Source organism: Schistosoma haematobium, chromosome 2 (genome assembly GCF_000699445.3).
Source record: "Schistosoma haematobium chromosome 2, whole genome shotgun sequence".
In the NCBI taxonomy this organism is placed as follows: domain Eukaryota; kingdom Metazoa; phylum Platyhelminthes; class Trematoda; order Strigeidida; family Schistosomatidae; genus Schistosoma; species Schistosoma haematobium.
The window spans coordinates 1,046,079-1,073,097 of NC_067197.1; the positions used below are offsets into that span (position 1 = coordinate 1,046,079).

A 27,019-nucleotide genomic window follows, 5' to 3' on the forward strand; every position below is an offset into this window, starting at 1 on the left:
ATGGTTTGGTGTCAAGCGAAATCTCAGCATAAATTCGAAAAGCTCGTCCGGCTTTTGCCGATTTACATCACCTATGGCGAATGTGAGATATCCATCTATCAAATAAGGGACGAGTATACTGCTCGGGAGTTAGTTCTGTTCTGTTTTACGGCTGCTAAACGTGGCCACTAAAAGTAGAAGATATTCGTAAGCTACTAGTATTTGACCACAAATGCCTTAGATATGTTGCTCGCATCTGCTGGGATCAACGGGTAAGTAATAGTGAGGTTAGACGCAGGGTATTAGGGAATGATGGTAAATCAGTTGATGAGGTTGTTAATCTTCATCGACTGAGATGTTTGGGCCAAGTGTTACGTATGTCTGAACGTCGAACTTCGTTGTTCTTCATCATTGCTTTTTCATTTATCTCTTCACATCACTTGCTCAAATGATAACAGTTTGCCAAATCTGATGTAGTTAGAGAACCTGTAACATTATAGTTGAAGATCATATTTCTCAATCAATAAAACCACTTATCCATACATTAAACGTTTTCGTTTAGATGATAATAAGTTCAACTAACTACCAATTAGGTTTGTCTGTTAAATTTATTTCAATATTTCATATTCTATTTTGTTTCTTCATCTAACTTTTTAAAAAAAGTTGAATATTATGAAATTGAAACTAATGAACCAGTTCAAATGTATTGGGATAAAATGAGCAAATCCAAATTGAATGGAATTGATCCAACTGATGTCGTTGAAAAACATGGTATGGATACAATAAGAATTACAATGTTAACAAATGTTGGACCACATCGATCAAGAAAATGGGCTGAACAAGATGGTATGTATATTGATAATTGTGTTACTGAATCAGTTTAGAAAGATATCATTGTTCTTCTTTTTCTAAGAAAAAAAATCCTGAATTTTGAGATAGTCACGAAGATTCCTAATTCAAGAGGATGATATTAGTGGGGTTGAGTTCTCTAAGCTTGGAGGTTTCACTGGTTTTATCTAAACGATGTTATTATTAATACGAGCTTCAGATGATGATAGTAAGTGGGCTAGAAATCTTCATCAATGACAGCCATAAAGAAGATTAGAGATTTTTTAAAGGTTAGGCAATCAAGTCAATCGGGAATCGATAAAGATGTTAAAATGTGTCCGATTTATCAACTGGTTAAGAAAATTCTAAAAAAAATTGTAAGGCTCTGAATCAGTTCAAGGTGAGAGCTAATCAAAAAAATTGTGTAAGCCAATGACACGACAAGTATTACACACAATCAATCAAACTGAATATTGACTAAGCAAACTGTTAGTCACTTGTACATAAACGTAAATACCTCACTTCTATCTAAAGTTTGTGCTAATAATGGTTCCCTGCACGACAATAAATACTTCATATTCAACCTACTCAACTCACAGAATAAAGCTTTGCCAAAGACAATACTATGAAATTGTGATGTAATTCTTTAAGTGTAATATGTCACTTGATTTTATCACACAAGTTCTTCTAGTATTCTCCAAACAATATTCTATAATTTTCATTCTTAATATTGTCAGAAAACATTCTTTATCCAACAAACTAGTTCCAAAGTAAAACAACTTCAAGTGATAAGGTTATGAGAAAGATTTTAAGGTTAATGGAAAGAGGAACACAGTTTGAAAAATAAGGAAAATGGATTAAAATATCGAAATTAAATTACAAATGAACAATATATACATATATATGACTTGTTTCTATGGTATACCTGGTGTTACAGTTCACTCGTCATAAAATAGATCAGTTATTCAAACTACTAAGTAATATTAAGTAGTAAAGTGTAATATACACAAAAAGGAACTAACATAAGAGATATGGGGTTAGAAACTCAGACATCTGTAATCGTTTTAGGATGGATTTAAAGTTGTATGTGTAATACTGACCGTTTATTGACGTTTCTTATTTTCTTTTTAAATTAATTATTCATGTTTTCCATACATTGGTGTAAATGTGTAATGTGATAATGCATATCCTCAGCGTCAATCACCAAGATTCATACATAGCACATTCTGATCTTAGAATTATTTATTGTCTTTATATTGTTTGCTCTTATGTGGGAGTGTTGTGATTTTATTTCCTTTTTTATTATAAATTTTATTCATTTTAGTACTTCAAGGTGTTAATAATTGGTTAAATAAAATGAATCGACTAGTTGAACAACTTATTGAATATTCTAATACTTTACAACATTCTAATGTATCATGGGAGTTAAAATGTGATATGGATGATCCATTATTAATTCATACATCATATTCTCTAAAATATCATCAATCCATTATAAAGCGGGTAAATTCTAAAAAAACAATTTTCTATTAATCCTACTATTCATTTGTAAGTAGTCAATTTGCTTATTCTTAAAAAGTCTCTATATGATTGATATATTTATTTGATCAGGTGATATAACACAACATTATTCATAATTGCTTAGATATGCTCATCCTTTATCTTTCTCACAATCAACCATTCTACTATACCTTTGGACATCATTTGCGTTTCATTTGTTTTCTTGTTTGTTGGTTTGTTCGTTTTTTCAAATCGTATTCATCCTACTTAGTCTTTACAATGATCCATTACTAATAAATAGATGATTATCATCTCTTTTACTATTCATCCCCTCTTCATTACATCTAATTGTGTAAATAGGATACAGCAAGTTTACTTGTGGTGTATATCTCTATACCAAGCTTTATACTGATGTTTATTTGCTTTTATTATTTCATTTATTATACATTAATTAGAACAATACATGTAAGCGAACAATATTGTGTTCAATTAGATCATCATCAGGCTTTATTCTAAAATACATGAATATTCATACGAAAATGTTAAACCAATTAAGGTAATTTTAGTTAATAACCACAATGAATTAGATTACATCGACATACGTACATAATAGGGAAAACTACAAGTTCATAGTAGTCGGAAGACAGTTGTACTGATAATAGTAAGAATGATAAAATACAATAACAAAACTCTTATCTATGGTTAAACGTTGGAAATAGATGGTTAAACGAGGGTAAATAGACTTAGACTAGTCATCAAAAAACATTGGAACCATTATGTAATAAGAAGTGTGTAACTAATTAGATAGTAAAGAATACAAACCGAAAGAGGCGGAAAATTACAAACAAATACTGGATGTGGAAATAAGGTTAATGATAACAAAAATAAAATAAAATGAAAACAAAATTCTAAAAAATGTTGTTTGTTAAGTTATAACTGACCATGGAAGGGATAGGGGGTCACGTAATTCTTCTGTACACATAAATTGGGGTTATATATACGAATTCCTATGGCTTCAGCTATATGTAGGAGACGGCAACGAACTCCATTGGGAAATGATGGAGGTATACGATAGATCACTCGAAATGCTTCCGATTTATCTACAGTATGACCGCTATCAATAAGATGTGCCAAGATAGAACTGCGAATTGTTTTTATCTGGCCCTTTGTAAACCACGCTGGTAGATGTTCACTCATTCGTTGGTTAAGTTGCCTGGTAGTACACCCGATATAGCTATCTCCATAGGAGCAGCTGAATTTGTAAAAGCACATTGAGGAGGCCAACTCAGGTAACTTATCCTTCATTTGGGTAGACAACGCTGGTCGACAAGAGAAAGTCAACGCAAGATTGGCTGCGTATAATGTCCTGCTAATTACTTTCGTTAACGTATCTTTCAAAGTATCACTAGCTAGCTACATCCCCGTTGAATTGTAGTTTCATGTATAAAGACTTCTTTCGAACATTCGAAATCTCCGACTTCTTTTATGTCATACATGTACTTTTTAATGAAAGCACTGGGGTAGCCGATCTCGGTCAGTGAGTTGTCGATAAATTTCAGCTCATGACATAAAGTATCTACTGTACAGATCTTTTAGCTCTGCTAGTGAGACATCTGACCAAATTTCTCTTGTAGCGGATAGGTGTAAAACTATGGAAGTGAGTATATTGGTATGCAGAGAGGATTCTTCTATACACGCTTCTACTTAATGTGCCATCACTTCTTCTGCTTAGTGTGACGTCAAGGAAGTTAAGCTTTTCGTCATACTCGCTTTCACAAGTGAAAGTGATCGCTGGGTGAACACTGTTGAATTGGTCTAGGAGTTCCTCCTTACTGCTGTTTTGATCTACGATAATGAAGGTGTCGTCAATGTAGCGGCAATATAAATCAAGTTTCTTAATAGTCTCATTAAGAGGTCCATTTTCTAGCTTTGCTAGGAAGAGATCAGCTAAAATCGGGCCTAGAGGTGAGCCCATGGCTATCCCATCTATTTGTCTATAATAAGTATTGTTGAAGACAAAATGGACATTCAGTGTGCATCTTAAGAGTAGTTCCTTTAGACTATCGTTAGGCAAGCCAATGTTGATTTATTTTTCTGATATTTGCTAGTAATTATGACATCAATAATTAAGTAGAAAAACATTTGGCTAATTTCCTTAAGGATCTAAAGAAAAAGGGAATAATCACGACCGAGATTCATGATTCAATTAAGTCGACTGGATCATTTACACCACGACTGTATGGTTTGCCTAAAGTACATAAATCGGGTCTTCCTCTACGCCCAGTTCTATATATGTACAATTCTCATTACCACAAAATTACAAAGTGGCTAGTACGAATCTTAGAACCTTTACACAAATCAGTTGTTAGAAATAGTGTAGAAGATGTCTTCAACTTCACCTACAAAGTGGAAAATATTAATGCTGGACCACATCGATCAAAAAAATGGGCTGAACAAGACGGTCAGTAAATTGATAATTCTATTACTGAATCATTTGAGAAAGATATTATTGTTCTTGTTTTTCTAAGAAAAAAAATCCTGAATTTTGAGATAGTCACGAAGATACTACATCCACTGAGATCATATTTTTCATACTTGCATTAATATTTTCCACTTTGTAGGTGAAGTTGAAGACATCTTCTACACTATTTCTAACTACTGATTTGTGTAAAGGTTCTAAGATTCGTACTAGCCACTTTGTAATTTTGTGGTAATGAGAATTGTACATATATAGAACTGGGCGTAGAGGAAGACCCGATTTATGTACTTTAGGCAAACCATACAGTCGTGGTGTAAATGATCCAGTCGACTTAATTGAATCATGAATCTCGGTCGTGATTATTCCCTTTTCTTTAGATCCTTAAGGAAATTAGCCAAATGTTTTTCTACTTAATTATTGATGTCATAATTACTAGCAAATATCAGAAAAATAAATCAACATTGGCTTGCCTAACGATAGTCTAAAGGAACTACTCTTAAGATGCACACTGAATGTCCATTTTGTCTTCAACAATACTTATTATAGACAAATAGATGGGATAGCCATGGGCTCACCTCTAGGCCCGATTTTAGCTGATCTCTTCCTAGCAAAGCTAGAAAATGGACCTCTTAATGAGACTATTAAGAAACTTGATTTATATTGCCGCTACATTGACGACACCTTCATTATCGTAGATCAAAACAGCAGTAAGGAGGAACTCCTAGACCAATTCAACAGTGTTCACCCAGCGATCACTTTCACTTGTGAAAGCGAGTATGACGAAAAGCTTAACTTCCTTGACGTCACACTAAGCAGAAGAAGTGATGGCACATTAAGTAGAAGCGTGTATAGAAGAATCCTCTCTGCATACCAATATACTCACTTCCATAGTTTTACACCTATCCGCTACAAGAGAAATTTGGTCAGATGTCTCACTAGCAGAGCTAAAAGATCTGTACAGTAGATACTTTATGTCATGAGCTGAAATTTATCGACAACTCACTGACCGAGATCGGCTACCCCAGTGCTTTCATTAAAAAGTACATGTATGACATAAAAAGAAGTCGGAGATTTCGAATGTTCGAAAGAAGTCTTTATACATGAAACTACAATTCAACGGGGATGTAGCTAGCTAGTGATACTTTGAAAGATACGTTAACGAAAGTAATTAGCAGGACATTATACGCAGCCAATCTTGCGTTGACTTTCTCTTGTCGACCAGCGTTGTCTACCCAAATGAAGGATAAGTTACCTGAGTTGGCCTCCTCAATGTGCTTTTACAAATTCAGCTGCTCCTATGGAGATAGCTATATCGGGTGTACTACCAGGCAACTTAACCAACGAATGAGTGAACATCTACCAGCGTGGTTTACAAAGGGCCAGATAAAAACAATTCGCAGTTCTATCTTGGCACATCTTATTGATAGCGGTCATACTGTAGATAAATCGGAAGCATTTCGAGTGATCTATCGTATACCTCCATCATTTCCCAATGGAGTTCGTTGCCGTCTCCTACATATAGCTGAAGCCATAGGAATTCGTATATATAACCCCAATTTATGTGTACAGAAGAATTACGTGACCCCCTATCCCTTCCATGGTCAGTTATAACTTAACAAACAACATTTTTTAGAATTTTGTTTTCATTTTATTTTATTTTTGTTATCATTAACCTTATTTCCACATCCAGTATTTGTTTGTAATTTTCCGCCTCTTTCGGTTTGTATTCTTTACTATCTAATTAGTTACACACTTCTTATTACATAATGGTTCCAATGTTTTTTGATGACTAGTCTAAGTCTATTTACCCTCGTTTAACCATCTATTTCCAACGTTTAACCATAGATAAGAGTTTTGTTATTGTATTTTATCATTCTTACTATTATCAGTAAAACTGTCTTCCTACTACTTCATTATAACTGGACATAGTACTATGAGTTACAGTCTGTTTTACATTATAATCAGGTGTGAAATGATATGTTTGGTAACCGCGTTGTTAAGATTTTGCTAGTTTTTTCTCTATTTTCAACGATGATTTAGAAATAAAGAATGAAATGATTGTGATGAATACATCTTATAGTTTTTAGGACTTTTGTTAAGTTATATCCTCAAATGCCGTAGTACGACCGAGAGTGGAGAGAGTTCGCTCTCATTCTCGAAATGCTCTCACATGACTACACGTATATAGCTTCTGCCAGGGAAATCTTGCTCATTTCTTCCTCATGGAGGGGGTGTTGTTTACGCTCATCCCTTTTTATTTTGTCCAATATTTGTTCGTTTTTTTAAACAGGTTAATGAATATTATGATGATACATTTGTAATTAGTTCTGTTATTGCTCGACTTCATGAGATGACTGAAATGCTTCGAGTAAGTCTGCTTATTTTTCATCTGTTGTGTTAATAATCTTGCGCTTTATAAATGGTTTGATCGTACGTATCTTTGAAGCATTGCCCGTGTATTTTGGGGCCACCGAATAAGTGGTGTCTGTGTTAGGAATAGGGTACTAGGTAAAGATCGCAAATCTATTGACGAGGTAGTAAATCTTCATCAGTTGAGGTGGTTGGGACACGTGTTATGTATACCTAACTACCAGTGTCTACCTCGACCAGCGATGTTGTCTGGTTTACGAATAGGCTGGGAGAAAGCTAGGACACGATAAACCAACACATGACATCAGTCCATGAAATCACTGACCACAAGAATGAGCCATATAAATGAGTGTGAACTATCTGATTGGAGTCCACGAAATCGATTGAAATCACACATGTGGATTGATTCTCTATCTTCCTCGAGATTCTGAGCTTCTGATTTCCTCATAACACTTTTTGTGTTTCTATTTCACTAATTTATATTTTCTTCTCGAATCGTATCTTCGATAGCTAATTTTTTCTATTACCATTCATGCAGTTACTACATCTAATATTCTTGGGTTTGGTCTGTCAATTTCATGTGTCTGTGCTAATGTGGCATAGGAACTTGAACTGATATACATACTTGCTAGGTTCTACATTGCAGCTAACTGAGTTATAAATGGTTTATGGTTTTTTTTACTGTCAAATAGGCAGATCTTTATCACATCGTATTTAGGAAAAAAGAAGAGAATTTGTTTTGAAAATAGCATAATAATTTCTCGTTTTATTGATCTTGGCATATGTTCAGGTAATTGTTGATCAATGCTTTTGTCCCATTAATTTTATGATAGTTTTATTATTATTCTATATAGATTGCTTGATCGGTAGTTGATCAGTCGCTTATTAACTAGATATTACAAATCTATCGTATAATGAGAATCACGTTCAGGAATAATGAACTATGTTATCCTATGGATTAAGTCTTTGCTAAAGCTTTTATATGTTAGGTGGTTGAGGTTAATTGGAAAGAACGTCTGGACCTGAGTTTTGTGTTTGTTTACTACTGTCAAATAGGCGTTCCTAGGATTTTGAGGGAACTGATGTTTTCTCGTACAGTTGAGATTTAATTCATACAGCTTCTAAATCTGAAATATTTACCACTAAGCTATTTCGGTCAAGACTGAAATTTTGTAAGACTGAATGGATTAATTATGTAGGAGCGAACAATTTCTTATTCGTTTAGTCCTAAGCTTCTTTCACAATATTCTTGTGTACAAAATGGATTTTTTTGTACGTTATGATTACAGAAATCTTCCAAACATGTTGGTGGTCCAGGACCGTCAAGTTTCTTGTATCTACGTGCATTAGCTGATCTTATAGTAATGCTTACACCTATTGCACCAATTTATGCATCTGAATTATGGTCTGGTGTTCAATTGGCCTGTTTAACTTCAAAACATTCAAATTTATATGAAGTCCTTTGTGTTTATTCGAATAGAACAATGATGAGAACCAATGAAAGCAAGAATTATCATTATAGTCATTGGCCTTATGATTTGGTAAGATGTTAACTTTTCTCATGATGTAATATATAAATAATTACTTCTCATAATATCATGAATTTAAATTCTATATACCCACTTAATATAGGAGGAGACTCTTGATGACATGGCTCAGAATCGATCACAATGGCATCGGTGTATACACTCTCTGTTTTCCCTTACACAGTGAGAATAAAATCGCTTTATATCTTTCTTTCTATCAACCAATTCTTTCTTTCTGTACTATATCCTTATATGCAATCTTTCTTTTATATATTACCACCACTGAATTAACTACTTTTATGAATCCGGTGTTCATCTTGTTGTTTTAATGAGGTATGGCAACCTGGACCGATGCATAAATGTGCCTGGTCCTACGTTGTTGCTGACTGACTGACTGACAAACACACACACATTTATCTACAGTCCCTTATAATATATATATTTAGTCTATCTTATTGGTAAGCAATTTTAGATAGTACAAAATAGAAAAGTTAAAGGGATTAATAAAAAAAAGGGGGGTTATGTGGAATTTGTCACAATCTCGTTGATCTATAATCGCTAAACATTAAAAAAAACGCAACTATTCATCATAATATTCTTAGTAGACAGTATTCACATGAGAAATATCAACGACTATGTTTATTCTGTTTGTATTTGGCAGTTTCACAATCATGTTTGGTGCTGAATGAATCTTTTTAATTGACATTTAGCTCTTTAACAAGGTACCATACTTTCTATTAGACAGAATGATTGTTCAATCTCTTTGGTGACACATTAGAACGTTTTCAATATTTTACAAATTTATATTAACTCATGTATAGATTTTTGTGTTTACTTGTTTTTCGAAGCGAGAAAAGTAATGATAATAATTTGAATCAATTGCTTGTGGTGTGGATCTGTTGCCTGAAGAAAGACTTCTCGACCTTGAGTATGCGGACGATATTGTCTTACTGTGCGATAATACCCAAGGCATGCAACCCGCACTTAATCAGTTGGCAATCAGTGTCCGTAAGTATGGTATGTGCCTTGCACCTTCGAAGTGCAAAGTACTTCTACAAGACTGGCAGGATTCTAATCCTGTACTCACCCTGGATGGTGAGCAGATAGAAGTAGTCGAGAAGTTCGTGTATCTGGGTAGCTCAGTAAGTGCTGGTGGGGGTGTGAGTGATGAGATCAATGCACGTATAGTGAAAGCCAGAGCAGCTTATGCCAATCTGGGCCATCTTTGGCGCCTTCGTGATGTCAGTCTGACTGTAAAAGGTCGGATCTACAACGCGTTGGTGAGAGCAGTTTTGCTCTATGCTTATGAAACCTGGCTTCTCCGAATTGATGACGTTAGACGACTCTCTGTGTTCGATCGTCGTTGTCTCCGAAGGATTGCTGACATTCAGTGGCAACACCATGTCAGTAATGCAGAGGTTCGGCATCGTGTGTTCGGGCACAGAGATGATAATTCAATTGGTGTCACCATCTTGAAACACCGACTTTGGTGGCTTGGACATGTTCTCCGAATGTCGTCCCAGAGAATTCCACGTCGTGCATTATTTGCCGACTCTGGGACTGGTCGGAAGAAGCGGAGAGGTGGTCAGTGCATGACATGGTGTCGTGGTATGAAAGAAAGCTGCAAAGGACTGGCTTGTGTTGGTCCTTCACGCCTCCCTGGTTGGGGTCCGAGAGATGGTGCAACACAGTGGCTAGAGACGTTATCAGATATGGCTCAGAATAGAAGCCAGTGGCGATCCTGCTGTAACCTTCTTTTACTTTCTTCATAAAAAGTGGTTCTGTCTCCCTTATCTGAAAGATTTCTTCCGATTGTACCTTTGCGTTCCCTCATTACTACCACACTACCTTACACCAATCTCTTCGTTATTGTTCTCTTTTTCTCTATTTCTCTTCGAATTCTCATTGTTTTGTGTGGCGCATATATATTGGCGCTCTCTTGTACCAATATTTATGTGTTCAAATAAAAATAAAAATAAAAATTTGTGTTTACTCTTAATGTTACTTTTTAACTATGAATTCTGTAGTGTACTTGACAGGATTCTAATCTGGGAATATTTACTTGGACAGAATAAACTTTTTAACTTTTTAATAACAATCCAATGATAAATTATGCTTAGTCTTCCAGTTTCTGTGTTGTATTTTCATTTTGTTATGAATATTTTGATTGTTGAAATAACAAATAGAATATCATTTTAGTTAATAATGTGAAATTATCCCTGACTTGTAAGCTACTAGTATTTGACCACAATTGCCTTAGAAATATTGCTGGCATCTCCTTGGATCACCGGGTAAGTAATAGTGAGGTTGGATGCAAGGTATTAAGGAATAATGGTAAATTAGTCGATGAGGTTGTGAATCTTCATCGACTGAATGGTTAGGCCACGTGTTACGTATGCCTGAACACCGATTACCACGACGTGCAATGCTAACCGGTGTAGGGGATGGTTGGATGAAAGTTAGATGTGGCCAAACTAAAACGTGGCATCAGTGCTTGAAGTCACTAACTTCTAGTCTGAGCCATGTTGGAAGATGCAGACTATTTGGTTGGGGTCCGCGTGACTTTCGTAACCAATGGTTGGAGACTCTTGGTGACATGGCTCAGAATCGATCACAATGGCGTCGGTGTATACACTCTCTGTTTTTCCTTAAACTGTGAGATTAAAATCGCTTCATATCGTTCTTTCTACTAACTAATTGTTTCTTCTTGTACTATATCGTTATATGCTATCTTTCTTTTATATATTACCGTCATTGACTTAACTACTTCTATGAATCCGGTGTCCATCTTGTTGTTGAGTTGACTCGATTGTATTGATTGTAAGCAACTCTTTTTATAATTAATCTAAATCCTGTTATGAATGCAAAAAAGATTAGGCATTGTAAATGTTATTAGATTGATTACATAATATTTTATATCATTGCTATTCAATGAAAGAATTCAATCAGCTACCAGTTTTCTATCCGTTTTTTTTCATCTTGTCGTGTTGTCAAATGGCAACTATTCATTAACTATTTCTTTATGCTTAAAATTTCATGAACATTGTGTAATTATTGTATTATTTCGATTTGTTTCTTCATCATTCACTGACATCAGTTTAAAAATAATTAAGAATTCTAAGAGAAAACACCACATAACTTTCATTTTAGTTTGAGACTTCTGAAAAGTTCACATCCCACAATCCATATCCATATTGTTTCTTGTGTATTAGGCATCTTATGGCTGATCAAAATTATGTATTTTATTTGTTTATTGATTTGAACACATAAATATTCGCACAAATGGGCACCGAATACATATGAACCATACAAGTCATTCGATTTAGGTATGGGCTATGATACTGACCGAGTGCCTAAACTGTGAATTATCTGGTTTTCTTAGGAGGTCAAATCGCAAAATTTTATCATATTTACATTATCCAATATCAGTTAGTAAGGATAATTATCAATACACTACAGTAATTTTCACAGACTACACTTTTCAACAGAACTATCGTTTCTTTTTTGTTTTCTTTTAAATTATTTTAGACAAAATATGTACTTGAACAACCATTTCCTAAATGTTTATATTCTACTGAAATACCGGAATTAATTGTAGAACAATATGAAACAAACCTCACTACTACTACTTCTACTCCTCTTCCAAAGTGAAGTTATTCTATTCTTATTTATGCGTCGTCTGTGCCCAACCGTGAGGGATTCATTAGACGTATATAAATGATTGGATATGTATGTATATATCATTCCATATTGTTTATTACAAAATTATAATATTAATACTTGTTTATAGATATGATTACCTATTTTGGTCGATGTAATTCTTATTCATTCACTATTATCATTGATTATTGATTATTACTAGTACTAGTAAAATGATCATTGTTATCACTATGATTTAGTTGTTTGTATCATTGTACATTTATAAAATTGTTGTTTGTTTGTAAAAATAAGTAATTTTCTCCACCCCCCTCCCTCCTTCTCCTCTCTTTCTCCCTTTCTCTCTTTTTCCTATCTGGTTTTCTTTTATGTACTATGTATTAAATAGATGAATGAAACTATACTATTAGTATAATATTAACAGTCTACTTCATTCATATTGTTATAAGAAATTTAATGGTTAAATTTATTATAACGTTTATAGTGCACAATTTAGATAGATGTAAAAACAAAGATCAAAACACAATGATTTATTGAAGATCTTAACTCTTATGGTATCTGATAAGCCTTACTACTTGAACGCTTTCTTTCGGTTCCTAGTCAGTCAGTCACCTACAACGTAGGACCAGGGACATATATGCATCGGTCCAAGTTGCCATACCTGATTAACAGAACAAGATGAACACCGGATTCATAAAAGTAGTTAATGCAGAGGTGGTAATATATAAAAGAGAGTTTGCAATAAGGATATAGTACAGGAAGAAAGAATTAGTTCGTAGAAAGAAAGATATGAAGTGATTTTAATCTCTTAGTTTAAGGGAAGACAGAGAGTGTATGCACCGACGCCATTGTGATCGATTGTGAGCCATACCACCAAGAGTCTCCAACCATCGGTTACGATAGTCACGCGCACCCCAACCAAATAGTCTGCATCTTCCAACATGGCTCAGACTAGAAGTTAGTGACTTCACGCACTGATGCCACGTTTTGGTTTGGCCAACCCTAATTCTCTTCCAACCATCCCGAACACCGGTTAGCATTGCACGTCGTGGTAATCGGTGTTCAGGCATACGTAACACGTGGCCCAACCATCTCAGTCGATGATGATTCACAACCTCAACAACTGATTTATCATCGTTCCCTTATACCCTGTGTCTAACCTCACTATTACTTACCTGGTGATCTCAGCAGACGCTAGCAATATTTCTAAGGCATCTGTGGTCAAATACTAGTGGCTTACGAGTGTCTCCCACTCTTAATGGCCATGTTTCGCTGCCGTAAATTAAAAAATACCGACTGTCACGCAGTATACTCGTATTTTTATTGATAGACGGATATCTCGCCTTCGCCATAGGTGATGTAAGTTGGCAAAAGCCAAACGAGTTTTTCGAATCCGTGCTGAGATTTCGTCCGACACCAGCCCATTAGGGCTGATCAGACTTCCAAGATAAGTGAAGTTGTCAACGAATTCAGTCGGTTCCTAAACTATTCACGTAACCGCCAAGCTAGAACTATACAGCGATTTAAACACGGGCGAGAAAAAGAACGCAAAATATGCGAGAAACACTTTACTTCAAAGGTTTGTTTTAATACAGAAAATCTAAAGTTTTTATTGTATTTTAGATGTCCTTGGGTTTCCCGAAAATTCTGGAATACTACTAAACATAGTATAGCAGTGTAGTAATCAGCCAATCAAAAACTGTACATGTGAATTTCCACTTTCTTGATCTTTCTGGATAAACTTCTAGTGATCTATGATTGAATAAAGTATTTATTTATTTATGTGGACACATAGATATTCGTACAAAGGGGCACCAGATACATATGCGCCACACAAATCTCATTTGATTTGTATGAGGGCTGTGATACTGCCCGGATGCTGAAACCGAAACAGGTGGTTTTCTTAGACGGCGACATTCGGAGCCTTCGAACTAAAGGTCTGATCCACAAGGCAGTAAAGCGATGTCAGTAGATGCAGTCTCATGGTAGCCAGTGACCAACGACTGGTTCATACATCATTTGAACATCAGGATACTGGAGTCACCCCATGTGTACCATTGTTTTGGAATGAGGGTGTTCCAACTCCCCTACATGAATCCTCCATATCCACCAACTCGGTTAGATAGCCGTACATTCGCTCGTTGTTCTCCTAATTTCGTAAACAACACCCCCTCCATGAGGAAGAAATGAGCAAGACTTCCTTGACAGAAGCTATATACGCGAGGCCATATGGGAGCATACTGAGATGGAAAGCGAACTCTTCCCACTCTCGGCCGTACTAGTGCATTTGAGGGCGATTGGATTAAATGCATCTTAGCTTTTTCCTGATCTTTTCTTGTCTTTTGCGAGAGGTTTTCTGGATCATCCGAACAGTATCTATGATGAATAACATAACTCCATGTACAATAGAAAGAAAGGAAGAAAAGAAATTGTTTCTTGTAACGAATATGTAAAAAACTAATTACAATCTATATTATAGTATAAATGATAATCAGTAAATGTTGACTACTGACGAATCAACTGACAGAAATTGGAATGTATTAAACTGTAAAAGTTTTTTTTCGTTTTGCGTTTCAACAAAGATTAATAAAATGTAATCATAATAATCAATACAATGAATACTTTTTGATTGAGATCATGAACCGATTAATGTTAGACCACCATTGAAAACCTGGAAGCACTGGACGGCTGTTTCACCCTACTGTGGGACTCCTCAGCAGTGCGCATCCACGATCCCGCTCGCGGGTTTCGAACGCAGGGCCTTCAGTCTCGCTCGAACGCTTAACTTACTGGACCATTGAGCCGGCATCCAACGGTGTTAATGTCTAACTTCAACCAATCCATGTAGTTGCGCCACCGTACACCATTGTCTTCAGTGAGTTGCTATCTCAGAATAGACCTGCTTGAACTCCAGGAGTATCTCTTGAAGTCAGTCACTAGTGAGCAGATGATTATTATCAGAAGGGGTTTTGACCAGTTCAATGTGAATGTATGAGTTTATCTGTTCCTATACAGCTAGGTAATACATAGGCTATTCATTGAGAAGCATCATTTGACGTATAAGTGAACAATGATCCGTTTGTCTTGGTAAATGACAACATAAAAATATGAAGTCATCCGTTCTAAAATGTGCAACTGACTATAACCATGATGCATAACACTGAGCGTCGCAGACTATTCATAAAACCATCGACAGATGTATACATATATCACCTTTAATTTGCAAAGTTATTGGATATATACTGTCAGATTTATGAGTATGAAAACAGTTTGTAATGTCGATTTCACTGTCAGAAAGCTGGTTGCATCATTGTCCTGTATTTTCATTTGTATACTAACTTTACAGGTTATTACTCTCCATATATAATTGGATAACATGTTGTCTTGTCCATAATATGAACACACGAATATATTCTAATAACATCCTGTCGCTTGACGTGATCAGTTTTAATCAATTCTAATTTTCATTTATAGTGATCCGTATTTACTTACTTATAAAACCACATCGAAAATTTCCCCATGTCCTACAATAACTAGTCGATCAGATAACTTAATTTTCTACGCATCAAGACGAACTACGCATTATGATAACTAAACATGCAGTGAACGGAGAATAAGTGTGGGAAACCAATTCATTTTCCAGTTCAAAATTCTTTGTAAATTCTAGAAATCACACAATAAATGCTTCATTTGTACATCATCCATCAGTTGTCATTTACATTATTCATGATTCCGATTCCGGAACAGAATTATGTCTCTTAATCAGTAAGTGACAGCCGTATTGATTCATTTCGTCAGCACGTCTGATTCAAATTAAGAATGACAAGATCATTCACAGAGTATCAGAGAATTAAAAGACAACAATCTGTGATCAACAGGCATGAGTCCTAACAAATGTAAAGAAGACCGTAGTAAGTAGCCGATTCTGATAGATGTGACATCCGAAATTAGAAACGTTTATTTCGTAATGATAAGATGGTGTTTGATTTATCCAACTGTCTAATTTTGGGACTGAATTTCGGTCAGTCTTTTTGGCATATGTGAAAATTTTGTGATTCGCATTGATGTAATCATTGTGTCACCAGTTATTTATAATGGATGGATTGTAGCTGGCAGTAGAATCCAGGATTCGTATCCCATCCTATTTTGGATTATTTAACTGGAAGCATCTACGTCAGTAGTGATTTTAACATAGCGACTCGGACCTAGTTGATCTTAGTTGCTCAGTGGATTTTGAGGAGGCTAGATGTCCAGAAATTACATGGTGAAACTTTGATTTTTGTAATTTATTCGCGTAAATTCTCATTTCCTATTTTCATATCGAAAAACGCTCATTTTTACATTCAGTTTGTGTTTCCTATCTGAAAGGACCTTGGACGTCACTGTTTCAACTTCTCTTGCAGTGTGCTATTTTGTGACGTTTTTCATGGGCATTTTTGTATTTCGTATATTCGCGTGAGTTGAGTCCTTGTTCGTTCGTTCTTTCGAACCGCTTGTAGAAGAAATGTTTTCCCGACTGAATGTGGTCTTCTATCTTTAATTAGCCAGGCTACAGTGCAGTGGAATGGCTTGGTTGTGTTGCAGACATTCGTTGCATTAGCCGGTACTAATCCTTCGGACATAGTAGTGAATGAGGTGTTAGTCATTTAACGTGAGCAGTACTGTGTCCGAGTCCCGATTTTAATTTCGATACTTGTCGAATGTTTGTTTTAATTCTAGTAAACGATCAGTTTAGAAAAACTCAAAGTGAAAGGACACTTACTTACTTACTTACTTACTTACTTACTTACTTACTTACTTACTTACTTACTTACTTACTTACTCCTGTTACTCCTCGTGAATGTGCATAGGCCAACTACCAGCATTCTCCATCCAACGCTGTCCTGGGCAATCCTTTCCAGTTCCTATTCATCCTTTTCATATATGCTTCTGTTTCTCGACGTAATGTGTTCTTTGGTCTTCCTCTTTTCCGCTTCCCTTCAGGATTCCAAGTTAGGGCTTGACTGGTGATGTAGTTTGATGATTTGCGTAATGTATGTCCTATCCATTTCCATCATCTTTTCCTAATTTCTTCTTCAGTTAGAAGCTGGTCTGTTCTCTTCCAGAGAACACTGTTGCAGATGGTATCCGGCTAATGGATGTTGACTATCTTGCTTAGACAACCATTTATGAATACGTATACCCTCTTGATGATGGTTGTAGTAGTTCTCCAAGTTTCAGCTTCGTCCAGTAGAACTGCCTTGACGTTCGTATTGAAGATTGTGACTTTGATATTGGTTGACAGTTGATTTGAGTTCCATATGTTCTTCAATTGTAGAAATGAGGCCCTTGCTTTGCCAATCCTCGCCTTTACATCTGCATCTGAACCAGGCCTGTTCATACTATATTAATTTCAGAATGTGGAATGGGATGAGTAAATTGCAGTGAACACGGTGATTTACAGAAATCAGTCGTCATTTTCAGAAATGCTATTTATCCATCGTTTTTATTCACCATGTTCTGGACACTATTCTCATTTCCATCAACTACTAGTCAAATTCTCATTGCAAGTAAACACAGATTTATAGACATTCAACTTCAGACCTTACGATCCTTTATTGCACCAATGTGATGATCATGAATAACTAATAATTAATTCATATTAACGGTTAATATTGTTAATGAAAAAGGGAATTTGTGATTTGTTATTTTGACAGTAAATTAATTGTTACAACATATGAGTAAATAAAAAATGAGTGAAGTCCAGATCATCATTCCCAAATCCAAATTCATTTACTTTGAATATTCACCTAAAATTCAAAAGGAAACATAAAAATAATTAGTAATACGATAAGTCACACAACTCCACCTGGAGCCCCTTTGGGGCCACTACCGGTCTCAAGCCCGGTTAAAGGAGGAGGGTTGGGCATGAGGTTAGCGACCCCATCCTGTAGAAAACTAGCTCGCTAAAAAACAGTGCTAACCAGAGAAAATTAAGTATGATAAGTCACACAAGTGTACATTTGAAATGAACGCTTTGACAAAAGTGAAACGGTCTAGTAGATCTTGATCAACATGTATGTATTCATAGGGTCACATATGTTGTAGATCCCACTGAAGCCATGGAACAGAAAATCATCATGTGGTTATGTATGAACTGGAATAGTAAACATTTATCCATATTTACTATTCACTAGACCATATATCAAGCAACTATTTTGACACAGATATTTCAATTCAACAAGAATCATGTGTTGTATCTAATCAATTGACCTGTAGTAGTTTGTGACTCCATTTTGCTCACTTTCATTATTCAAGCACACAATATTTCGTCTTTATACAGCACTATTCCATCGAATATTGTTTCATATAACAATTGTCAACAAATTTGATTCAATAGGGTTACTCACTTGTCAATTTGATTGTTTGTGATAGAAATCTATGGTTAACTAAAATTTGAGAAAATGAAATAAATCATCAAATGATTGAGTGTTTATTCACTTCAACATTCATCTCATCATCTATGAGGAGACAGAGAAAATAAATCGGTGATTGTTTCCTGTTTATGTCACATCTATTATTTATATGAGCAATTGTCCGATACGTGTTACTGGTTTAACAATTTTAATGTGAATACTTGTAATTTCTTTGTTTATTCCGTGCTGTCGAGTTATTCTGCAATGTGGAACGCGATCTCACAATCTTCACCTTGATATTTAAATTAAGAATCGTCACAAATATGGTGGGTCAGTTGAGCAAAAATATTCGAATTCAGATTAGTCTCAATAGACTGTTTAATGTTATTCATGGCATCAGTGTCTTGATGAAGCTGTAGTGACTCACATTTATCACGGGAACACGACTGGTTTAATAAAAACAGTGATTATTATAAACCAACTGTACCAGTGTTTATTTTAATGTGCTTTTGTTTGACTGTGCTAATGACAGCTATATTGTGCTTCCATTCTGATTCTTACACTTTGGATTGTGACTTCGCGCGAATTCGGTTACGTTCTGTAACCAAGCTTGTATCCTGGCACGATCTCGGTATCCTTTCGATACCACAAGATCGCCAGCAAATATATCTCAACTTGGTCCATTAATTGTCTTCTGATATTTGGCTTCTCGGGGATTTTATGGATTTATTTGGTTACGTTCAACCCTCGCCTTCTGATTTATTTGGCACGTGTTTCTTGGTAGCGGTGTTCATAGTTAACCTCAACTCGACACCACGCTACAAAGCTTTGCAGACTAGAGTTTGTGGATAACCATTGTTTAATCAATTACATATGTGAACCTGGCACAATTACTTGATAAATCAATCAAAAAAATATTCAAATGTTTTATCTTACAGAACTTAATGTTCAATTCTTCGACATCATAATATTTCCAACGAATAATCTGATCTATTTCTCTTATACCTGAAAAAGACAAAATAATTCCGGTTAGGAAAACATCCACGCATAGTTCTGGTTTAAGCTACTGGATTGCAAGAGCTTCGGCTGTTTTTAAGAGTTGGATACGAAGAAATCTGGGTAGATTTGAACGAATCATATAAACAACCTTAAAGTCAATTTGTGGATATGTTGAATGGTTATAGTCGATTAGGTGTTCAAGTATAGAACTCCCAACTGCTTTCCTTTCACCCTTATAGAACCAAGCTTGGATATGTTCTCGTATCCGAGTTGAAAGCGAGCGCTGGCTATGGCCAATGTACCTTGCTCCACAAGAGCAGGTACAAAAGAAGTACGTCTTATCGTTATCGTTACCTTGGCCTTAATTATTTTGATTATCCTATTATTATTATTATTATCCAGAAATATTGTTTATTTGATGATATCATTTAACGTGTTTTCAGCATCGAACTAATGCAGACCACTGTATATTAATACTAGATGGACTGCGAAACAATAACAAAGAGTCACATTGATCTCTTTACCATTTCCCCATATTCTCACCTAATAGTCAATGTTATTGTGAATATTTAGTCCTTGAAATCAAAATGTTGATTTCATCTTTGATTTCACTGACTTGATTTGTGCTGTACCATGAAATACTTCCTTCATGAGTACTACACCCGTTGTTATTCATTTTGAGTTCCAATACTATCGGAGGTGATGAAGCTTCTGTCTCATTTCGATAACTGATTACTTTAACTTATTACCAAACAGGACATAGACGGTTTTATGATTTCCTGATTAAGGGAAATCCAGTTCAACGTACTAAAGAACGGCAATTAGGTATTCTAGAATACACGTTTGTAAATAAATAGAAAGTAGTGGTGAGTATGAGTTTCGGTAAGGAATGTCACGTTATGTCTGTCATATTCATTAATTATCAAGAGAGATAGTTTAAATGAAATTACCGTTCGTTCTGTATGGTATCCACTCATTACAAATTGTTTCACTGTGATCCGTTTTCATTTCTAATTAGTTGATTAAAGAAACAATAAAAGACTATTCACCTCATCAGATTCATATTCAGTCATTTTTACCAGAAACCATGTTGATCTATGAGAAATGAATTATGAGTAGAGATGTATGGTGTCTAACTGAGGAATGAGAGACTTCTCAACTGGATATCTCTACATCTTAGGGTTAATGTTCGCTTTGACATTCTGCTAGCCACCATCCATGTCTGCTAAAAACACTTACGACTCAGTGACAATATGGAGGCAATCCGTACAAGATGCACATTTGCCAAAACAGACTGATCAGTTGTGTTATTACCACATCAAAGGAAGATTCAAATAATCAATACACACAAACTGAATAAACTCTAATATTGGATGTAACCTCGCGAACTCTCATCATGAATTTAAGATGCCCTACCAAACATGCGGCTTTATATGTCGACATGATGTACTTGTGTTGCTTAGAACCTACAATTAATTAGAGATGAAAATGACACTTACATAATTGAAAATGCTCAAGATATTCATGTAGTCCCGGCTAAACTATCGATGTTAACTAAACACTAGATTTTGCATACTGCAATTAGCAACGATGACACGGTAATAAAATGTGTGAAGTAGAGGTCGACGAGAACCAATGTGGAATTAATTTTCTTTCGTTATAATCACATAAGCGACATTTATTCATCAACATCGCCTAAATGCTGATCACGAAAGCACTACTTGTTGTGAACTAGACAAACAGCGTGATATACTTGACAGACGAAAGTGAGATTGTGAATGAGTTGAAACAATTCTATCTACAGAACTAATGACCAATAGTCATTTATACCTTGTTTTGGTCTGTAAAGTATTAAAAAAACGTAGTTATTGATAGGCAAACAACATGAATACATAAGAAGTAGTGGTCAAATGTTTGAGATGGCTGGGAATGAACTACATGCAATTCAATATTTTGACTTACTTTTATAATCTTTAACAATTTCTTGAAAACATGCAATCAGTTCCGGTGAAGTCAAGTAAACTTGCGCTGTATAGAAGCAGAGATATTGAACAAATATCAAACTATAACATGGTATGTAATTAAAACATGTAAATAGATAATAATAATGGTTTACGACTCCCTATGGACAGTATTCAGGACCGAATTTGATGGGGTACTGTTTCCACAGGAACTTTCTGAGAGTATTGTCTGGAAATTAAATTTTGATATATCTGATATGTTGAAATATGTGAAACTCAGGACAGTCATTTTTTTCAGCTCCAGATCTGTCAGCTGAACGCGCTTTCCACTAGTGTTGGTGTTCTCATTGAAACTTAGAAATAGTTTCTTTCAAAGTGTTGGTTTGAAGCAAGGATTTCCATATTTGAGCCGCAGTGTGAACAACAACATAGAGATCAACATGTATCTATCCGACTGATCCCAAAAAGGATAAAATAGGGGTCTTGAATTTCATTGGTAAACAAATACTCAATATCAAAGTGGGGTTGTGTAGACAGTTAAGTTTTGGATTGACATCATGAATCGATGAGTGTTAGGCCATTCATACTAAAAACATTAACATTCAAAGCACAGCATCATTCGTTTCAAAGAATTTTTGAAGTGGTATGAGACGTTGTTTCATATTTGTCTCTTCACTTCATGGTAAAATATGAAACAGTCTTTAATGTATGTCAATGTGCTCCAAATGTTGAAGAGTATTCGGTCATTGAAATTACTCACGATATTGTCGCCTGTAATTTGCCTGCATTTCTCGTATATCTATAACAAGCATTAAAAGCAGATTGCAGATTGAATTGGTTTCAATATGTATGTTTATGAGGAATTTATATCTGTTGTAGTAGCGAGTATTGAATGTGGTTTTGATGGACGAGTGAATATATTGCGAACTGATTAGACACGAAAATATAGACCGATATATTCCAACCATTTAAATTGTTCCGAATACTTGTTCGCCATGAGGTGAAAATTTCAATAAACCAACTGATAACGTTTTACTGGTCTAAAGTCTTGACACTCAGCATGTTGTCTGAATGTTCTAGATTCGATGTTGAGTAAAAAACTTTGCTGATAATCGATGATTCCTTAAGGCATGTGTTGATGAACGGAAGATTTCAATATCTAACGAAAATCATCTATTATCGTTTTCTTAATAAGTGAATACTTCTGTAATATGTTTGCTCACAGCATCAGAATAAAACTCAAAATTGCTTAAGCATATCAGTCTTGATGTAATATTGCATACTGAATTCAATTTGATGGATTTTTGTTATGGTATGCAAGAGAATTTATAATACAGAGACAATAAGAAATATTGTGTACACACATCAACATTTAACACCTCAATGTAGACTGTCCATTAACAGAACAAACTTTAGTAGCCTCTTATTCTAAGATACTATTTTATCATAGTGTTATGCTTGTACTTATTGTCACAAAGGAGCTGTAGTATTTTGTCAGAGTTATCAAAGATAAACTTCGACGTGCCAAATTAATGGCATCAGTCATATTGCAATCTTATTATGGAAGAATAAAATCTTCTAACATTGAATTATGTCCACTTTCACATATGAGATCGATTCTCTAGTCAATGGATTCAAACAATCAACATGAATGTCATGAATAATGAAATGCTGGATAGAAATTAAACAAATGGATGAAAACAATTTTTTTCTTACGAGACCAAGCATAAATGGCTGCATCACCAGTGAAATAGTTACTTCTGCAGCTAATGTCTAGAATCATGAATGTCATTAAAGAATTCAATTATTTTTACACATACACTCATCGATATTCTTCATTCCATTTGGATCGGAATTTTTGATTTCATCTGAAATAAACACGATCATGTAGAATAACTTGGTTGAAGAATAAGGTGATCTAGTTACATTTCAAACATAAGAGTGTGTTGTATTCCACTTATTTATAATGTGATTTAACAGAAATAAAATGAATTATGGTTTGATGTTACAACATCAATGACACATTCTACTAATGGTATTCATGGACAATACTAGCAAGCTGGATCAATAGTTTATCATTCAATCGGTCAAAGGAAATGGGACATCAACAACAACAACAACTAGAATTTTCTATTCTTAATTTATCATACTAGTCGCAGTTATCAAGAAAATGGGTGCATTGACAAACGTTACAAGTAGCACGTTTGTAGGCAATTAAGTGTATGAACTAACTTTGTTTCTAAGATTGGCATGTGAGTCAACCATGTGCACTTACATATTCACATCAAATGATTACAGCCTATCACGGATTGAATCCTTGTGAAGTATCACCAGATTCAGATTCAAATAAACAAACCTTATTTCAATCTAGATATATACACACTAGTTGTGTTCATTTTACTTTGATTTTAATTTCAGTAATGTAAAAAGATTGAATAATCAAATTACCTTTCAAAGTTGTTATTTGATTGTTACAGTCTCTGATAGTCCGTATGAAATTGATCATCCGATCTAAAGGTTAACCACACACACAAACGATATTGAGGTTTATTATGACGTTTATGACTGAAGATTCAAATGATTTTCTTTTGTAAATGACAATGAGTTCTGTTATATATTTTACACATGTTATTTTCTATTTTATGGTACTTTGTGGTCGGTTTGATTGGTATATAAACTGAGTATGTTTGCAATATAATGATTCATATTGCAGAGGCTGAGACTGGTGTTCTGGACTCAACTGGCTTGACTAGACAGGGAAGTGGGACCAATCAGGATTCTAGCCTGCTCGCACGTGTTTTACACATCATTGATCCGATCGATAATTCTCTGCTCTTTCATCGGCGGTATTGCTGCGTTATACAATAACAGGGTACGCAGGTTCACAAGTTATAACAATTTTATTTTAATAGACTTATTCAATTCATTACATTACAGAACACTTATATAAATTTGTCTAATAGAAGCCCTTAGATACAAACGAATGGATCGAATTCTTCATTTAAGTAGTATGTAACAATGTGTATGTTATGAAAACGTTTCATTGTATGAATATATAGTCTGTAAAATTAAACAACAAAGAAGAAAACCACAGTCACTTGCTTTCTTCTCGAGAAATGTTTGCTTTTAAATTCACAAAATATAGACCATTATTTGTTTGTATTAAATCCTCAAGATGGTTGGACTCGACATCTGAAATAAGTAACAGAATATCATTACCAAGATTTGATTTGATCATTTCGAATAAATTGAGCATTGGGTAGATTGTTATAAATAAATAAAAGTAATATATTTGTAGATATCCCAATGAGTAGAACAATTAGATTTTCTGACGTTTCGTCACTTAGTGTAAGCCATTTCTTCAGAGTAAATAAATAAGCAAATTAAAATTAATCCAAGTTTAAATAGTACAACGTAACAATCCAAGAATATTGTGTGATCAATAAAATAAAACAGGTCTGAACAAGTTAATGTCATATATTGACTTGCATTCAACAAATCCTTCCAGTGTTAAGATCTCGTTAGCCTTAAATCTTTCTTTAGAAGAGCTAACAAGATCATCACATCAGAAGAAGACAAACATAAAGAACAGAAGAATGTAATTAGTATCTTACAATTTAATAATTTTCCTGTGAAGATTATCAGAAGTATATTAAAACAAGATGATTTAATGAGTTTTAATAATAATTCGAATGAAATGCCATTGATTGGTGATGCAGTTTTACCATACCGTCATGGCAGAACAGAAGAACTCCAAAGAATCTTAAAATAACACAGACAAACAACAAACACAGTTCGAAATACTTTAGTTCGCTTAAGTGATAAAATCTCGTTCATGTCCACAGAGAACGGCGTCTACAAATTGCGTTGTATCGATTGTAATCCCTTCTATATTGAAGAGTCATCCATACCGTCATGGCAGAACAGAAGAACTCCAAAGAATCTTAAAACAATACAGACAAACAACAAACACACTTCGAAATACTTTAGTTCGCTTAAGAGATCAAATCTCGTTCATGTCCACAGAGAACGGCGTCTACAAATTGCGTTGTATCGATTGTAATCCCTTCTATATTGGAGAGTCATCCCGCGAAATCTTGACTAGAGCCAAGGAACATATTAGACACACAAAGAAACTTTCTAACAATTTTGTAGAATTGGATAAACTTCAAATTAAATCGGCAATAGCAGTTCATGCCATTTTCAACGACCACCAAATTGATTTTTAAAAAAAATATCAAAATATTGCAAAAAGGCTTTTCCAACTACAAAGAAAGGAGGGTAGCTGAGGCGTTCCATATAATGCTTAATCCTACTTCACTCAATAGAAAAGAAGGACTTACCATACATCCTACTTGGATTATTTATCCTAGTCATTCAGTCTGATCGTATTTACAATTTCACACTATCATCTCACAAATTAAACTCTATCGTTTCTCACCATATAAGTCACACTATTTTCCACCCTTAAACAATCCACACATACATACATATCACTTATAAATCACCTTGACCGAAATGACATAACACTTACTTGTTCAAACCTGTTTTTCATTGATCACACAATATACTTGGATTGTTTCGTTGTACTATTTAAACTTGGATTAATTTGATTATTTATTTGCTTTGAAGAAGTGACTTACACTAAGTGACGAAACATCAGAAAATCTGATTTTTCTACTCATTCGGATAGTTAGAAATATATTACTTTTATTTAAATAGAGCAAGAACAAACATTGATGCAGAATAGTATGAATTCATATTAGTTCGAGGTTTTGTCGTCAGCTGCTTACAAACCCAAATTGTGATAGAGTTTTGTTTTACATGGAGATAGTGTGAAAACAATTGACATAAATGAGTGTAAATCACTGGATTACAGTAATAACTATACATATATATGCTAGAAACAGGTCAGAGGTCAAAAGAGGGGGGTTAATCCAGGTTGGGTGGTGTAATAGTTTAGTGAAGTTCATAAATTGTGTGATAATTGTAGAGATTAATGGAATTGAATAATGATAAGGTAGATTACGTAATAATAATTAAATAGGATTTGGAAAGTTGAGATAATTTAAGAGGATCAGGTGGTGGAAATGTGTGAATTAAATTTTTAGTTTAAGAATTACGTAATAGGGGGGGAGTATAAAATATCTTAAAATAAGTAAATGAATAAAATAACCAAGTAACCAAAACACACACAAAAAACGGGAACAAAAGAGATCACCAGGGTATTGATAAGTTTACTAAAGTCTCTTTTTGAATACATAAGTCCGGTTTCAGTTTCTTAATTGCAATGGCTTCAGCAAAGCGGAGAGTGGTAGTAGTTCT

General features: G+C 34.7%; 2 protein-coding genes across 4 annotated transcripts in view; one reads left to right on the plus strand and one right to left on the minus strand.

The window, feature by feature from the left end:
* LARS2_1 (putative leucine--tRNA ligase, mitochondrial) overlaps window positions 1-13,097 on the plus strand; it is a 39,228-nt gene extending 26,131 nt beyond the window's left edge. For all 3 annotated transcript variants that reach the window (XM_051214090.1, XM_051214091.1, XM_051214089.1), the window contains 5 exons: window positions 643-825; window positions 2,132-2,310; window positions 7,077-7,154; window positions 8,446-8,697; window positions 12,211-13,097. In XM_051214090.1, coding sequence (XP_051067212.1) covers window positions 643-825; window positions 2,132-2,310; window positions 7,077-7,154; window positions 8,446-8,697; window positions 12,211-12,333 — 815 coding nt within the window. In that variant the 3' untranslated portion in view covers window positions 12,334-13,097. The remainder of the gene's footprint in view (window positions 1-642; window positions 826-2,131; window positions 2,311-7,076; window positions 7,155-8,445; window positions 8,698-12,210) is intronic.
* A 3,425-nt stretch (window positions 13,098-16,522) lies between these two features.
* Window positions 16,523-25,812, minus strand: MS3_00000195 (uncharacterized protein). The gene is made up of 7 exons (XM_051208056.1): window positions 23,411-25,812; window positions 22,455-22,493; window positions 21,696-21,761; window positions 20,684-20,743; window positions 19,671-19,739; window positions 18,729-18,767; window positions 16,523-18,128 (listed from the first exon to the last, which is right to left on the minus strand). The coding sequence occupies exons 1-7, from the start codon at window positions 23,484-23,486 to the stop codon at window positions 18,112-18,114; spliced, it is 366 nt and encodes a 121-aa protein (XP_051067214.1). The 5' UTR covers window positions 23,487-25,812; the 3' UTR covers window positions 16,523-18,111.
* Window positions 25,813-27,019: the final 1,207 nt, after the last annotated feature.